The following is a 17,500-nucleotide window of genomic DNA, read 5'->3' on the forward strand; positions in this document are numbered from 1 at the left end:
TAAAGCATAACACTGAGAGAAACACAGCAGACCATCACCTCCTAATGTTCAGATCAGAGAATATCACGTGTGTGTGTGTGAGCACGCTGCAGAACAACTGAGGTGTGTGTTATGGTGTGTGTGTGTGTGTGTGTGTAGGCTGACAGTAGAGTTCTGCTCCTCTTGTTCTGTTCACACACATCAGGCTGTTTCTGGAGCTCAGACGGCTGTAATGAGTCTCTAAAAGCTTCAGTCCCGCTGAGATTCTGCTGCACACACACACACACACACACACGCACACACACAGTCTGCAGGTAAGGCAGTAGTTGTGGACCTCATCCTCTTGCTGTGGCTGTAGGCTGGCGCTGGTCCAGCAGTGTTCAGCAGTGTTGTGTGGCTGTGAGGATGACGGTGGTGCTCGTGTGCAGTCGGTCTCGCAGGATCCTCCTTCAGCTGGAGAGCACTGAAGCTGATAATGTGCTGTATAACGGCGGCTGGGCGCTGCACACTGCTCTAGAAAGTCATTACAGTTAAAGCGGATGCTGGCAGGCGTCTGCGTCCCCGAGCGCTCCACCGTGGGGCTGAAGGAGTCTGGCTCCAGCATTAGCTCTGATTGGCTCTGCAGTGATGGGTTCTGCATCTGTGGAGTCGTGAGCTGCAGGATAATCAACCTTCACTGGAGGAGAAGATGAGGATGAGGATCTCTGGAGCTCTGATCGAGATGTTCATGCAGAGGCAGTGAGACTGTGTGCTTCAGCTGATGACCGAGAGCTCTCTCTGCTTCATCCTGTCAGCAAACCCATCAGTGGCGTCCCAAAAGACACACTCGTGCACTGAAACACTCGGCGGCAGTGTGGTTTACTAATGAAACACCAGTGTTACTTTACTAATCAGACTGTTTCCCACACAGTGTTTAACGCTTGCCAAAATACTCCAAATACAAGACCAAACTACATGTAGCAGCTGTCAGGAGCAGAACCACAGGAGGAGCACAGTCCCTTATGCAGGAGCATTCACTTCACCATCCAAAAGAAATCAAGAAATACAGCCCCTCCCCTTCATCAGTAGCCCCTCCCATTCACCAGCAGCTTCTCCTCATTCATCAGTAGCTCCCCCCATTATGCAGTAGCCCCTCCCACTCACCACCAGCTCCTCCCCATTCATCAGTTTCCCCTCCCCTGCATCTATAGCCCATCCCATTCGCCAGTAGTCCCTCCCATTCATCAGTAGCTCCTCCCATTTATCAGCAGCTCCTCCCCATTCATCAGTAGCCACCCCCCCATCATCCGGATATTTGTAACGGGATTTACATATGTGTGTTCAGTGTTCAGAGTGTGTGAATGCAGCACTGACACTGTTTAGGGTGTGGAGTAGTGCTCGAGTGTGTGATTTGGGACACACTGATGGTGACGGTGCTCAGGTGTCTGCAGGCGCTCAGTGATGCTGCATGATCATGTGGACGGACTGCGAGAAGAGCATCTGCACTCACACTGATGTGCTGTATTGATCAGTGCTGTGTGTGTGTGTGTGTGTGTGTGTGTGTGTGTGTGTGTGTGTGTGTGTGTGTGTGTGTGTGATGGACTCATTAGTGCAGTGGTGTTGTGCTGCTGCGGGACGATCCTCTCAGCAGGACATTAGTCAGACAGCGCCACACATTTACTCCAGCATTTAAGAGCTGATGTATAGCTACCGTCACACACACACACACACTCACACACACACACACACACACACACACCGCCTGTAGTCCACAGGGAGCGTGTTCACCACAGGAATGATGGGTAAAGCTGCTGAACATTAGCGTGCTAACTGAGCTGAGCACACACTGAGCTGTAGACGAGCTGCACACACACACACACACACACACCATCACTGATCAGTCCTGGGTAATGTTCAGAGATCCGCTGTGTGAACTGTGGGCTGGTGCTGAGCGGTTCTGTATCAGCTGTTCATGTGCAGCAGCAGTGTTGGGGATGAGCAGCACCTGGACTCACTACTCTTGATCAGGGGCTGCTGTGTGTACATCACCTGTTCACCTGGTCTCGTCAGAAGTCCTCCTTACTGTCATTTGAACAGATGACCCAGATCAGCTATAACGGGTCATTGAGCAGCTGTGTTTACCTGCAGGATGACCCAGTGTCCCTCTCGGGCTGCCGTATCCAGAGCCTGCTCCGCCACCACCTCCTGCCCCTGACCCAGAGACACGTTGTGGAAGTTCCTGTTGTCAAAGGTGTATCCCAGCTTCCTTCCTGTGGGCGGAGTCAGAGAGCAGAACACTTAGGCGGGTTAGAGTGTGTGTGTGTGTGTGTGTGTGAGTTTGTGTGTGTGTGTGTGTGTACCATGTTTCTCCACATCCTTCAGCGGGTCGACTCCAGGAGACAGGATGAAGAACATGGGTGTAGCGGATCCAGACTCCTCATAGGACACAGAGAAATCCAGAGAGCGACCCGTCACATACGCACTGCCCAGCTTCTCCTCCACAAAATCCCTGCAGGAGACAAACAACACAACACACAGATTACACAACACAACACAACACAACACACAGATTACACAACACAACACACAGATTACACAACACAACACAACACACAGATTACACAACTCAACACACAGATTACACAAAGCAACACACAGATTACACAACACAACTCAACACACAGATTACACAACACAACTCAACACACAGATTACACAACTCAACACACAGATTACACAACACAACTCAACACACAGATTACACAACACAACACACAGATTACACAACACAACACACAGATTACACAACACAACACACAGATTACACAACACAACACACAGATTACACAACTCAACACAGCGGGTTATGAGGGTTATGGGGCGGCTGTACACACTGGCTGTCAGGCGATACAGAACAGCTCTCCACTGTCTGATGACTGATCAATACAGGATTAGGGTTGCCAGATCCGCTATGAATAACAGGGTATATACAGGGATCAGAGAGGGGAATTCAACACCTCTGAAGGCTTTTTAAGACACTTTGCGTATTTTAGACCTCATCACCACTTTAGGCTTCAACCAGTAGAATTGGTGACAGTAAAGCAGGCAGCACCTGAAGAAGAGCAGGAGTAACAGTGCTGTCTTAGTTACAGTACACAAAGCCAAATCTAGCAGGATTACCTCCATTTCAGGAACTACACAGCTGCAATGTGTCTATATATGAAATATTTCTGGACTATGCGGCTGGTGATCATGCTCTCCATCGTATCCTGACTGTGTGTTGCATTCTACACTTTTATTGACAGAAATGTGTTCCTGTAGACAGTGCCTGAGCATTTATGCGTTGCTGATTTGCTTGTATTTATGAAGAACACGTTTCTTTAAGCTGATGGGACTGTTAATGGTAATGATTGAGGCTGTGTTAAGATCTTTCTCTCTCTTTCATAACTTTAGTTACTGTATTTCTCTTCAGTGACCCAGCTGCTGTATCCTGTATGAATAAACTGCACACTAAGACCTGCATCTGCACATATTAAAGGCTCAGTTCACTCAAACATGAAGATCCGCTCACTGCTCACTCTCCCTCAGCTCTGCCCAAACCTGCATCAGTTTCTTTCGTCTGTTGAACACTGAATATAAGCTCAGACCGCAGCAGACACTACAGAGCTCAGCGGTGACTGTCTCCAGCATTCTTCAGACGATCTTCACTTGTGTTCACAGAAGAAAGAAACTCAGACAGGTTTGGACCGAGTGTCAGAGGAGCAACTGATGGCAGATCAGGCTGAACTGTGTCTTTAATAAACCCATAACCTGGATCCTTTCAGCCCACAGACGCTTCATGATGCTCATGATGAGTGGAGGTGTGTTCAATCACAGAGCGTAACGAGGGTGATACAACATGAGTGACCATGACGTCATCCGTCATAATATCAGGAGTGAACACAGCCGTCGTGTGTGTGTGTGTGTGTGTGTGTGTAAGAGTGTGTGTGTGTGTATGGGTGTTTCCCAGTACTGGGTTGGGGCTGGAAGGGCATCCGCTGTGTAAAACATATGGTGGGATAGTTGGCGGTTCATTCCACTGAAGGAGAATGAATGGTGGTGCACTGGGGATGGGCTGTCGGCCTGTTGTAGCTTTACTGGGGAAATGCAGAGCTGTTTAGGGATGTAGGAGAACAGCACAGTGTTACAGTGAGCTTAAGCCCCCGCGGACCCCCTGATGTCTGACCGGACGGCGTAGGTCATCCTGTCGGGCCGCAGCGCCCTCATCATGCACAGCCGCTGCAGCGCCGTCTTGCTCTTCCACTCCTGAGGAAACTTCTCTTTCTCCGGACACTCCGACTCGGAGAACTTCTTCCAGCGTTTAGCAGAGCCCTCGATGTCCCGGTCCAGGTTATGGAACTCCTCCATGGTGCTGAGAGCCTGCAACACACATCAGCCTTACATTACTGAGGAGAATCAGCCACACCTGCAGGCACATGAGGAGCACCTGCTGCTCCCTCTGCGCTCAGCGGTGTGTGCGTGCATGTGTGTGCGTGTGTGTGTGTATGTGTGTGTGTGTGTGTGTGTGTGCGTGTGTGTGTGTGCGTGCGCTGAGCGGAGCCCGTCTCTGACCCCGCAGCTCTTCATCAATAATACAGCTGTGTGCTGCTGAGTGGACGGTGTGCAGAGCAGGACAGGAGCGCTCGTCCCCACTCCACCAAGAGTTCAGATGAAGCTCTCTGTGCTCAGACTGCGGAGTGTAGAGCAGCTGATGCGCACGCGCTGAGTCAGCGGAGGATCTCCTGCTCATCACAACAAGAGCTCACAATCCCAGAAACACAGCACACGAGCACTGACCTCAGATCAGATCTACATGAGCAGCGCTGACAGTGGAGGAGGGACAGATCTGAGCGCACACACACACACACAGTTTAAAATATGGATGTGTCAGTAAAGGACAGTGTGCTCATCACTTCACTATAGTGAGCTGTCTCCGCAGTGGAGGCTGACACTTATGCAGGAGGATAATGAGATGCGACCACTGGAGTCTTCTGTTGTCCTATTGTAATTAGAGGCGGAGCTTCAATTTCTCCAAGGTCAATTGATTGGATGTTGGAGGTTTGCTATTGGTGGATCTTATGTGAGTGAAAGGGTGACTCCGCCCTCATGTCAGTAAACACCAATCAGAAGCGAAATATTGAGTAGGGGCGGAGCTTTCTGTTGATCATAGCAAACTAACAGTAAGGTATTGGACAGCAGGCGGACGTCAACACCTGGAGGATGAGTGTGTGAACAGCGCAGTGAACACACTCACACACTCACACACACACTGTACGCTCAGGAAAGAGTTGGAGCGCTCAGTCCAGTCTGTGACAGTTTAACAGGAGTCGCGAGCACAGCCAATCACACGCCAGCACTCACTTTAATCCCGCCCCAGGAGTGGTTGGACAGGAAGTCGACAGGTGAGATGAGTCCGGGCTGCACGGGGTAGCGGAGCAGGAAGTCCAGCTCATGAGGACTGATCTCTCTGTTCATCAGCAGCACCTGCACACACACACACACACACACACACACACACACACAGCACACACACACACACACACACACACACACACACACAGCACAGGTGTGTTAGCAGTGTTAGCTCAGCGCTAGCTCTCAGCAGCGTATCATCTCACCTGGAAGGCCAGCTGTGCGGTGTAGGTGAGTTTGTCGCACTCGAAGAGCCCGCGGGTTGTGTACTGGAACACACACCAGGTGATGCTGTCGATCAGGTTACACACACGCTGCTTCAGGCTCTCGTCCGGCTCCGCTTTCTGCACCGCTTTCTGGAACACCACACTGAACGCCTGCACACACACACACACACACACACACACACACACTGTGTCTATGTCTGTGTGTTGGAGCTGTGTATTGATCAGCCGTAAGGGTCCGTCAGGCTTGATCAGCTGTGGTTATTGATTACTGAACGCTCCATCAGTGTATTCATGAACACCTTTGATCATTAGTGTTTGATCAGCAGTGTGTGTGTCGGTGTTCAGGTGAGCTGCAGCAGGTGTGTGTGAGTGTGTTACCTTCAGGGAGAACTGGTACATGGGGTGTATTTTATTGAGATCGTTCATGATGAAGTAGAGCAGTGAAGCTCGAGCCGCCGCTGGACGATAGTGCTCTCTAGCGTCATTAATGTCTGTCTCTGTGCCCTTCGCCTCTTTCACCTGCACACACACACACACACACACACACACACACACACACACACACAGACACATCATAAACTGTATTCACTATTAAATTCAGTATCTTCAGTGAGTGTGTGCAGCGTCTGCATGAGTGTACTGTTTTCATATCAAATTTCAATTAAATAAACGCTGCACAATCCTTCAGAAGAACAGAAATGATCACATGCACTGAGATTTTCAACAAACGAATAATTGATGGCGTTTTTTGATATTTACAAAGGATATTTACCGGCCACTTTATTAGGTACACCTCACTAGTCCCGGGTCAGACCCCTTTAGCCTTCACAACTGCCTTAATCCTCGCTGTTGTAGATACAACAAGCTACTGGAAATATTCCTCAGAGATGTTGCTCCATATTGTCATGATAGCATCACACAGTTGCTGCAGATTTGTCGGCTGCACATCCATGATGCCAATCTCCCGTTCCACCACATCCCAAAGCTGCTCTATTGGATTGAGCTCTGGTGACTGTGGAGGCCATTTGAGTACAGTGAACTCATCGTCATGTTCAGCAGTCTGAGATGATTGAGCTTTATGACATGCTGCGTTATCCTGCTGGAAGTAGCCATCAGAAGATGGAGACACTGTGCTCATAAAGGGATGGACATGGTCAGCAGCAATACTCAGGTAGGCTGTGGCGTTGATGCTCAATTGGTACTAATGGACCCAAAGAAAATCTCCCCCACACCATTACACCACCACCACCAGCCTGAACCGCTGATACAAGGCAGGATGATCCATGCTTTCATGCTGTCTGAGCCGAGCATCTGAATGTGTCAGCAGAAATGGAGACTCATCAGAGCAGCAACGTTTCTCCAATCTTCTATTGTCCAGTTTTGGTGAGTCTGTGTGAATTGTAGCCTCAGTTTCCTGTTCTTAGCTGACAGGAGCGGCACCCGGTGTGCTCTTCTTCTGCTGTAGCCCATCCGCCTCAAGGTTGGACGTGTTGTGTGTTCAGAGATGCTCTTCTGCAGAGCTCGGTTGTATCGAGTGCTTATTTGAGTTACTGTTGCCTTTCTATCAGCTGGAACCAGTCTGGCCATTCTCCTCTGACCTCTGGCCTCATCAACAAGGCATTTGCGCCCACAGAACTGCCGCTCACTGGAGATTTCCTCTTTGTCGGAGCATTCTCTGTAAACCCTAGAGATGGTTGTGCGTGAAAATCCCAGTAGATCAGCAGTTTCTGAAATACTCAGAGCAGCCCGTCTGGCAGCAACAACCATGCCACGATCAGAGTCTCTTAAATCCCCTTTCTTCCCCATTCTGAAGCTCGCTTTGAACTGCAGCAGATCCTCTTGATCATGTCTACATGCCTAAATGCAGTGAGCTGCTGCCATGTGATTGGCTGATTAGAAATCTGTGTTAACCAGCAGCTGGACAGGTGTACCTAATAAAGTGGCCGGTGTGTGTATATATGCTCTGTATTTTACTGTAGTTAGTGATAACAGCAGCAGTGTGCAGGTCAGTGTGTTGTGTGCTGAGCTGTCTGTCTCTCTGTCAGCTGTACGTCTCATTATGTGTGAATGTGGCACCGCTGAAAACACACACACACACCTTGCGCTCGATCTCGGCCGCTGTGCATTTGGTAGTCTCCAGGTTCTCCACCAGCTCGATGTCTCCCAGGAAGTTCCCGGAGGCCGAGGACAAGCGGGAGAGCAGGTTATCCTCCAGAGTCTTCAAGGTGATCTTAAAGCCATTCTGCTGCTTCGTGAGGTTCAACTACAGAGAGAGAGAGAGATGGAGAGAGAGAGATGGAGAGAGAGAGATGGAGAGAGAGATGGAGAGAGAGATGGAGAGAGAGATGGAGAGAGAGATGGAGAGACACAGAGCTGATGATCCAGGAGAACAGCAGGCCGATCAGAACATCACTGATCAATACAGGAGCATTAGCAGATTAGCTGACTTCAAAACCACTGAGCTGAGGGGAGCACACTGCCAGAGCTGAGGGTCCCTTTCCCACAGTCTGACACACACACACACACACACACACACACACACACACACACACACACACACACACACACACACACACACACACACTCACACACACACACACACACACACACACAAACACACACACACAGTAAAGTTTGATGAAATGGTGGCGCAGAGAGAGCGGTGACCTTCATCATTGAGGAGGAGCGCAGGTGTGTGAGAAGGTCTAACCAGTAACCAGTCAGTCATAAATGAACACACACACACACACACACACACACACACACTCCGCCAGCTTCTGTGTTTTTAATTATCACAATCTGGAAAACAAACAATTAAGCAGGCGGCGGACGCAGAGCTGGCCAGTTCAGCACAGTAATTACAGCGGAGAAGCTGCTCATTACACACACACACACACACACACACACACACACACACACACACACACACACACACACACACACACACACACACACACACACACACACACTGTGCTGCAGAAAGGAGAAAGCGCCTGGTGTGTTCACTGTAATTATGCTGGGTTAGAGCAGCAGGGAGATATAAACACGGCGCGCGCGCGTGTGTGTGTGTGTGTGTGTGAGCGGCGGGCGCTCAGGGATGTCACGCTTCCTTTATTAATGGAGAAGAGCACAGTTGCTGGTGTGTATCTCATTAATCAGGCTTCATTAGGAGCGTGTCCACATCAGAGTATCGCCACGCTCCCGTCTGCTGTCAGCGCTCCTCAGGTGTGTGTTCATCTCTACACCAGTGAAGAGCAGGAAGAGGAACACGAGACCAGCGGAGACGAGATGGAGGAAACTGAACAGCCTCTCACTGATCTCATATTCCTGCAGTTTGACTTCAGTTTACAGGGAGAGAAGCAGACTCTGAGCTCATCAGCGGCCGCAGGAACACACGCTGCTCTGACTGACTACAGAACAGACGCCTGCGGCCCACCACTGCCTGATCACCTCATGAAGAGCTGAACACTACACAACAACCAGCCAAACATGATGCAAAGACAACAGAAATGAGTGATGAAAGCTGATGTTTAACAGTGTGTCGGACAGAACTCTCCGCTAGACCTGTGTGGGAAATGATGCAGGGCTGGCAGGAGGGTTACTGATACTGCAGGGGTCGAGCTCTGCTGGACTCTTCCGGCTCATGACATACACGTGTGTTATGCTAATATGATGCATCGGCCATTATAAATAAACACTGAGTGTGTGTGTGTGTGTGTGTGTGTGTGTGTGTGCGTGTGTGTGTGTGTTAATCTCTCTGATTGGCCATTATAAGTGTGTGTGTCCATCTGCGCACCTTCAGCTCCTCCAGGTCGGGTCTCTCCATGCTGACCACCGCCGCCAGCAGCTGGTCCTCCAGGCCGTCCCGCGTCACCGTGAAGTTGACCAGTGTGCACTGCGCCTGCAGCTCCGGCTGGTAGTGCGGGTTGGCCAGTTTGGTGTGCAGGATGAGCCGGAAGCTGGGGTTATACTCACACTCCTTATCCCCGATCTTTATACAGCTGTCAAACACAGGAGACCAGTTACTGACTGCAGATCAGCGGGACACACTGCAGCGTCTCACACACACACACACACACACACACACACGAGAGTCAGCTGATAACACTGGACTCATGTACAGCTGAGGCGGTCACTGGACAGAACTCTGCACTCTTCAGACACTGCTCACACATCAGCAGAACCCAAGCCTCATCTGAGGGACAGTTAGACACAGTGGCGGCTCGTTTCTGTGCTGATGTTCTGTTAATGAGGGAGAACAGTCATCCAGAAGCTCAGCATGTGCAGAATCTCACAGCTATCCCCAACACCAGCTGTGTTCAGGGTTCTGTGTGTGTGTGTGTGTGTGTGTGTGTGTGTGTGTGCATGAGCCGTCATTCCTGACTGAAACACAGCTACAGCGGCGTCTGTACTGTAGTGAAGTGTGTGTGTGTGGAACACTGAGCTCTGTCTGCTCCTCACGCTCTCACCGGCCTTTCTTGATAGTTTCCCGTCCCAGAAGCGGCCCGAGCACCGGATCCACAGACTCCTCTAGATTCTCAATCAGGACCACCTCACCCACCGACAGAGCTCTCTCGATGGAGTCCAGATACCTGTGAGAACACACACACACACACACACACACACACACACACACACACGCACACACACACACACACACACACAGACAGATGTATATTCGGTGTAAAGGGTATATAAGTAAGTGTGTGCGTGTGTGTGTGTGTGTGTGTGTGTGTGTGTGTTGTACCCCCTCTGGCCGATGCGGATGATGCGCAGCCGCTCTGCATATCTGTTGCGGATCCACTGGACCCCCTGGAGCTGCGGGTCCACCATGAGCGGCCAGCGCTCGCAGCTGCTGAGGATGGTGGCGTTCTCTGTGCTCATCCTGTCCGCCGGCAGACCCTCATTCTGCCACACCGCCCTATCGGCATCATCCGTCAGCATGGAGAGCGGGTCCAGACCCTCAGTGACCGGCACCTGCGGGTGTTCACACGTGTGTTAGCGGTGATCGCCAGTGTTAGCGCTGCTTTAGCTTGGTCAGGGTGATCTCCCGACTGCAGCACAGAGACACTGGGAAATCTCTGTAGACTGATGGCATTTCCTGCTGTTCAGCCTCATCATCTTCAAATATGAGCAGAATCAGCTGTTCTGTCCTCACTGTAGACATTACGCTAGAGAATCACTCACACCAGCGCTACAGTGACGTGTGTGAATGAGTTCTGCTGTTCTGATGTCAGCTGCAGATGGGATTGAGTGGCGGAAGAAAGTAGTTCCTCATACTAAAGGGTTTTCAGACTCTCTGTGTTTGATTTTTCTGTTTTAAATCCACGATTATTCCGTCTAACTGTTGTATAAATGCCGTATTACACAAGTAACAGTGCCTTATGGCTGAATATCGGCACTGCTGGGACACTAAGGCACTCAGCCTTCAGCCCCGAACCAACGCACGCCTCCCCCCAGTGCTGATATACAGTCATACCACACTGCTGCGTACTATACACATATATATATATATCCAGGGTTCATACATGTTTTTACTACTCAAACTCCATGACGTTTCCAAGACTTTTCCAGAACTTTTAAGCACATTTCTAGATGTAATGTTTGATGTAGTGTCTACATGTACAAGATAAATAATAAGAAAAACTCAGACGTCCAGATTTATTACGGCATATCAGAGAACACTCAGCAATCTGTTCAGCTTAACTGGGTTTATATCTCTGTACTGATGTTGATCATGCTCACATGGCACTAATATTCTGAGAGCAAGATTTGGCCAAGGACAGAACAGAAGCAGAGAACTCACCTATAATCTAGTGACGGCAGCACAATATATGTACTTCAGCATGGATATTGGATGTGTGCATCTGCAATAGTCACACCACAGGATATGCAGTGGCGGGATTATAGGTTAATATAGAGTTTAATCAGTAACAGTTCATCATCTGCATGCTTTTCTAAAGAGACGGCTCATCCAAAACGGACATTTTCATTACAGCCTTCACTTGCTGCAAACATTTATGAGTTTGGTTTGTTTGTGAATGAACACAGAAGAATATATCGAGTAACTGCAGTAGAGCTGAAACAGGAGAAGTGTGAGTAAAGAGTGAACACATTTCGTCTGTGAGTGAGCCGTCTCTTTAAGGCCTGTGCCTGTGTGAACATTTCATATTTCAGTGTTTAAAACATCCGGCCACAAGACGAAATAATCTACAGTGGAGGCTGTGCAGTGTTATTATTCAATCTCTGAACAGTGAACAGCTGAACTCTATCATTCAGCTTCATCTTGACTATAATGTATTTCTCTGCTTGTCATTTATTCGTTATATATTATTGGAGATTCACTCCTCTACAAAATCCCCTTAATCAATCCAGATAAAGCTAAAGTTAAATCATCTGCTGGAACTGTGTTCACATCTCTATATACATCACAGAAATACTGAATACCGTAATGTCAGAGTTTCCCGCAGCCCTAATTCAGCTATACGGATATCTGTTTACATCACCTTCCAAAACTTTGTGGGTTTTTCTGCTTTTCCAAAACTTATTCAGGTCTGGATAATGCCCTGTCTGAATTCCATGACTTTCCCAGGTTTTCCATGACCGGATGATTTCTGTATATATATGTGTGTGTGTGTGTGTGTGTGTGTGTGCGTGTGTGTGCGTGCGTGTGTGTGTGTGTGTATGGGCGCACCTGTAGCTGGCTCAGGTAGGGTCTCCAGCAGTGGTCCATCAGCTGCAGCCTGTAGTGTTTAGTGAAGTAGCCTAGATAGGAGACGAACGCGGTGATGAGCAGCACGTCTCCACACAGAGTCCTCTCCTGCTGCTGGAACACCTGCACCGCCTCAGCCCAGCGCACCTTCTCTAGGGACAGACCGCCCACCTGACACACACACAGGATTGTGGGATTGAGTGTGAGCATGTTTATGAGTGTGTGTGTGATTGTGTGAGAGATTGTGTGTGTCTGACCAGGCGGTTGGCGAGGGCTATGGTGCGCTCGGTGGTCTCGGCCTCCTGTTGGCACCTCAGCTTGTCCGCCGTGGCTTTCTCAAACTTGGCTGTGAGTTTGGCCAGATTCTCATTCAGCAGCTGTCAGACGACACACACACAGCACAGACACACACTGATTAACAGACTGAACACGTGTGTGTGTGTGTGTGTGTGTGTGTGTGTGTGTGTGTGTGTGTGTGTGTGTGTGTGTGTGTGCGTGTGTGTGTGTGTGTGTGAAGCTGATCTCGAGGGTTCACTCTTGTGCTGCTGGTGAGAGAGCTCGAGCGGGAGAGCAGTCAATACTGCAGCAGAGGTGCAAAGAGGACAGGAGCAGGAGGACAGGGTCACAGAAAGAGCATTCATTCATTCATTCATTCATTCATTCATTCATTCATTCATTCAATCATTCATTCATTTATTCTTATTTTCATTCATATATTCATCAGTTTGTATGTTCATTTGCATATTCATTTATTCATATATTAATTAATTCACATTTTCATTCATATATACATTCATTCATTAATATATTGATTCATATGTTCATTTGTTTATTCATTCATTGATTCATTGCTGTGGTCTGCAGTGTTTGTTCACACAGCTAGCCTGTCCTCTTATGCACTATTGTGAATACTCAACAGTCAACATCTTCCTGAACATGATCAGTCTTAATAGACGGCGTCTGTAAGTCCAGCATCTACTTGCTCATCTATTATCTGTCCATCATGGTTAGATATATGATAGTGTACTCTTTCCGCAGCAGTTGTGATTAGTAAACTGCTCTGCTGTGGTCTGCTGGAGTACTGAGGGCTCGTTCAGGGTTGTGGATGTGTGTGTCAGTGTTAAAGCACTGGAGTAGTGAGTGAGAGGATGACTCTGAGGAAGGTGAAGGTGAGCTGTGTTTATAATGCTGATCTCCTGACTCTCAGTGTTGCTCACTCACCGTGATCTTGGCCTTGATGACGGCCAGTTTCTCCTGTGCGGTGGCCAGGTCAGTGTTGGCTTTGCTCAGGGCTTGCCTCTTGGGCTCCACCTCGCAGTAAACCTCGTAGAAGCGGACGATGTTGATGACCCAGGAGCACAGGCCGGCCGCCGCGTTAGACTTGGACGCCACCAGCTCCGGCTGGAACTCGGGGTCCTGCAGGTACGGCTGGATGGCCTTCAGACAGTTCTCGTGGATGTTCTCCTTCTTGAAGGTGATCAGGGCCTCCAGGAAGGCGTCCACTTTAGCCATCATGACTTTAGCAGACTTCCAGCTGCGGTCTTTGGGCACGCGACCGCCCGGAGCTGTCAGCACCATCACTGCAGCCGTCACGTTCGTCACAGCGGACACTGGAGCCCCGAAAGACTTCAGCTCCGTCAGGTTATTCTGGAGAACACACACACACACACACACACACAGACACACACAGACACACACACACACACACACATACACACACGCACACACACACACACAATCTTCATGTATTGCTATGTTTACCCTATTGTGGCGTGTGTGCGTGTGCGTGTGTGCATGTGTGTGTGTTTGTGTGTGCGTGTGTGTGTGTGTGTGTGTGTATGAGACCTTGTTGAGTGTGTTGAGTGCCTCCTGTGCTGCTATGAGAGCAGGTTCAGCTTTAGCCAGGTCTTCTTCGCAGTCTCTCTGTTTCCTCATCACCTCCTCCGCGATGCAGGCCACCTTCTGCTCCTCCTGGTCCGCCACCGCCCGCTCGCGCTCCACCTTCTCCGTCTCCACCCCCACCACCTGGATGAGGCGGTCTGCGCTCTCGTTCTTCAGCTTCAGCTCCACCTCCTGCGCCGCCAGCTTGGCCTTCAGATCGTCCACCTGCGCACAGACACAGCAGCAGCAGCAGCTTCACACACGTCTGCAGCACAGCGCTCAGCAGCAGGAGAGGACTGCACTAGCTCATCAGAAGCTCTTTCTGGAACTGGAGCTAGTTTGTAACTACACAACACACAGCGCTCTGAATCTATTGAACGCTTCTTTCATGAACTGAACACTGAGAGATTTGGGAGGATATTGGGAGATCAGTCTTCATCATCATCGGGAGCTCCTCTCTCGCTGTCGTCTCTTTTCTGCTGTAAACATTGAGTTGGAGTGCAGTGTTGCGTTTAGAGTAAGTTCAGTGGTGCAACACTAAAATATTTAGCCATTGCGTCAATTGAAACTTGGTGTGTCTTTAAGTCACAACTAGGCTACGTTAAACTTACACACTGCTGGTGCGGCCGGCCCTGCTGCTCTGCTGAGGATCTGTCATATACAAACATTAACCTGTATGGTAAATATTCACTCCCTCACTCCCTCACTCCCTCACTCACTCCCTCACTCACTCCCTCACTCCCTCACTCACTCCCTCACTCACTCACTCACTCACTCACTCACTCACTCACTCACTCACTCCCTCACTCACTCACTCCCTCACTCACTCCCTCACTCACTCACTCCCTCACTCACTCCCTTACCCACTCCCTCACTCACTCACTCCCTCACTCCCTCCCTCCCTTCCTCACTCACTCACTCCCTCACTCACTCACTCACTCACTCCCTCACTCACTCCCTCACTCACTCCCTTACTCACTCCCTCACTCACTCACTCCCTCACTCACTCACTCCCTCCCTCACTCACTCACTCACTCACTCACTCCCTTACTCCCTCACTCCCTCACGCAATCCCTCACTCACTCCCTCACTCCCTCACTCACTCACTCATTCCCTCACTCACTCACTCCCTCACTCACTCCCTCCCTCACTCACTCCCTCCCTCCCTCACTCACTCACTCCCTCACTCCCTCCCTCCCTCCCTCCCTCCCTCCCTCACTCACTCACTCACTCACTCCCTCACTCACTCCCTCACTCACTCACTTACTCCCTCACTCACTCACTCACTCCCTCACTCACTCACTCCCTCACTCACTCACTCACTCACTCACACTCACTCTCTCACTCACTCACTCACTCACTCACTCACTCACTCACTCCCTCCCTCAATCACTCCCTCCCTCCCTCACTCACTCACTCACTTACTCACTCACTCACTCACTCACTCACTCCCTCACTCACTCCCTCACTCACTCTCTCCCTCACTAACTCAGTCCCTCACTCACTCACTCCCTCCCTCCTTCCCTCCCTCACTCCCTCACTCACTCCTTCCTTCCCTCCCTCCCTCACTCACTCCCTCACTCCCTCCCTCACTCCCTCCCTCCCTCCCTCCCTCCCTCCCTCCCTCACTCACTCACTCACTCACTACCTCACTCCCTCCCTCCATCACTCCCTCCCTCACTCCCTCCCTCACTTACTCCCTCACTCACTCCCTCCCTCACTCACTCCCTCCCTCACTCACTCACTCACTCACTCCCTCATTCGTTCAATCATTTTCTTGTCAGCTTAGTCCCTTTACTAATCAGGGGTTGCCACAGCGGAATGAACTGCCAACTTATCCAGCATATGTTTTACGCAGCGGATTCCCTTCCAGCTGCAACAAAGTATTGGGAAACACCCATACACACTTATTCACACACACACACTCATACACTACGGCCAGTGTAGTTGATCAGTTCCCCTATAGCGCATGTGTTTGGACTGTGGGGGAAACCGGAGCACCCGGAGGAAACTTACGCCAACACAGGGAGAATATGCAAACTCCAAGCTCAAACCAGCGGCCTTCTTGCTGTGAGGGGATTGTACCCACTGCGCCAGCGTGATGCTCTTCTGGATCCTCTATGGTGTGTTCTGTAGAGTGTCTCTCTGATGGCTGATGCTGCTCTCAGCTCATTGCGTCAGCCGCTGCAGTGAATAACACACTCTGCTGTTCCTCAGTCGCATTAGTGATGATATCAGAGCAGCTGTAATTGATAGATGCCGATCACTGCAGGCAGGAGGCTCAGTGCAGAGATATGCGGATCAGGCTCTTTATTAAACAGCTTCTGTGTTTATATCTGTGTGTGTGTGTGTGTGTGTGTGTGTGTCATCATGGATTATGCTTCTGGAAGCCCATCAGCAGAGGGAATGAGTGGAGTACGCAATCAGCTGAAAACTGCTGTCAGAAACAATCCCAGACAACACCGGCCAGAGCAGCAATCCCACAATGCTCTGCACTCGTCCTCCTTTCTGCTGATTATGGTGCAGAAGAGCAGCGGGCCGCGTGCTGAGCCCTGTGGAGCGCCGCCGTCAGGCCGTAATTAAGCTGATGAGCAGGAGCTGGAGCTGACGGAGGGCTAATTGGCCAGAGAGGCGGTGAGGAGCGCTCCGGGCTCCGGCTGAAGATGCTCCTGCGGCTCTAATGAAGCTCTTCAGACACTCCACGGCTGATGTTCTGCTGGAGACACTGCAGATCTTCCTGAAGAGAGCGCTTGAGAGGACGCTGACGTGAGGATGCTTCATCTCCATGAGCAGCGCCAGCTCCACCTCACAATTAGCACATGATAACCCTCTGCCTCATTAGCCCAGCGCTACTGACGAGCTCTACTGTTCTGTGATCAGACACTACACAGATCTGCAGCTCGTACAGCACAGCGCCGTACTCTATATCTGCTGGATGAATGATATACATATACAGCTGGAGTCAGAATTATTCACCCCCTGTCCATCTTCTGTCTTTCTCCAGTGTTCCCCTCATGATGTTTCTCAGATTCAGCAGTTGTTCTCAGTGTTTCCTCTAATATCTGTTCTTCTGGAGAAAGTCTGATTAGTTTTATTTGGGCTAGAATAAAGCAGTGTTTAATAGTGTTAAAGTCATGTTAAGCTCAATATTATTCACCCCTTCAGCAATATTAGTGTTGGATTGTCTCCAGAACAAACCACTGTTATACAATGACTTGCCTAATTACCCTAACTTTACCCTCATTACCCTAGTGAAGCCTTTACATGTCAC

General features: G+C 49.9%; 1 protein-coding gene across 1 annotated transcript in view; it reads right to left on the reverse strand.

The window, feature by feature from the left end:
- The window catches only part of dnah9 (dynein, axonemal, heavy chain 9), a 76,444-nt gene that overhangs the window by 6,057 nt on the left and 52,887 nt on the right, over window positions 1–17,500 (reverse strand). Inside the window, 14 exon segments of the mRNA NM_001366550.1 lie at window positions 2,101–2,228; window positions 2,319–2,467; window positions 4,184–4,377; window positions 5,359–5,481; window positions 5,616–5,786; window positions 6,015–6,155; window positions 7,735–7,899; window positions 9,433–9,637; window positions 10,106–10,228; window positions 10,384–10,613; window positions 12,331–12,519; window positions 12,606–12,725; window positions 13,570–13,995; window positions 14,194–14,454. Coding sequence (NP_001353479.1) covers window positions 2,101–2,228; window positions 2,319–2,467; window positions 4,184–4,377; window positions 5,359–5,481; window positions 5,616–5,786; window positions 6,015–6,155; window positions 7,735–7,899; window positions 9,433–9,637; window positions 10,106–10,228; window positions 10,384–10,613; window positions 12,331–12,519; window positions 12,606–12,725; window positions 13,570–13,995; window positions 14,194–14,454 — 2,625 coding nt within the window.

The sequence above is a fragment of the Danio rerio genome, chromosome 12 (assembly GCF_049306965.1).
Source record: "Danio rerio strain Tuebingen ecotype United States chromosome 12, GRCz12tu, whole genome shotgun sequence".
In the NCBI taxonomy this organism is placed as follows: domain Eukaryota; kingdom Metazoa; phylum Chordata; class Actinopteri; order Cypriniformes; family Danionidae; genus Danio; species Danio rerio.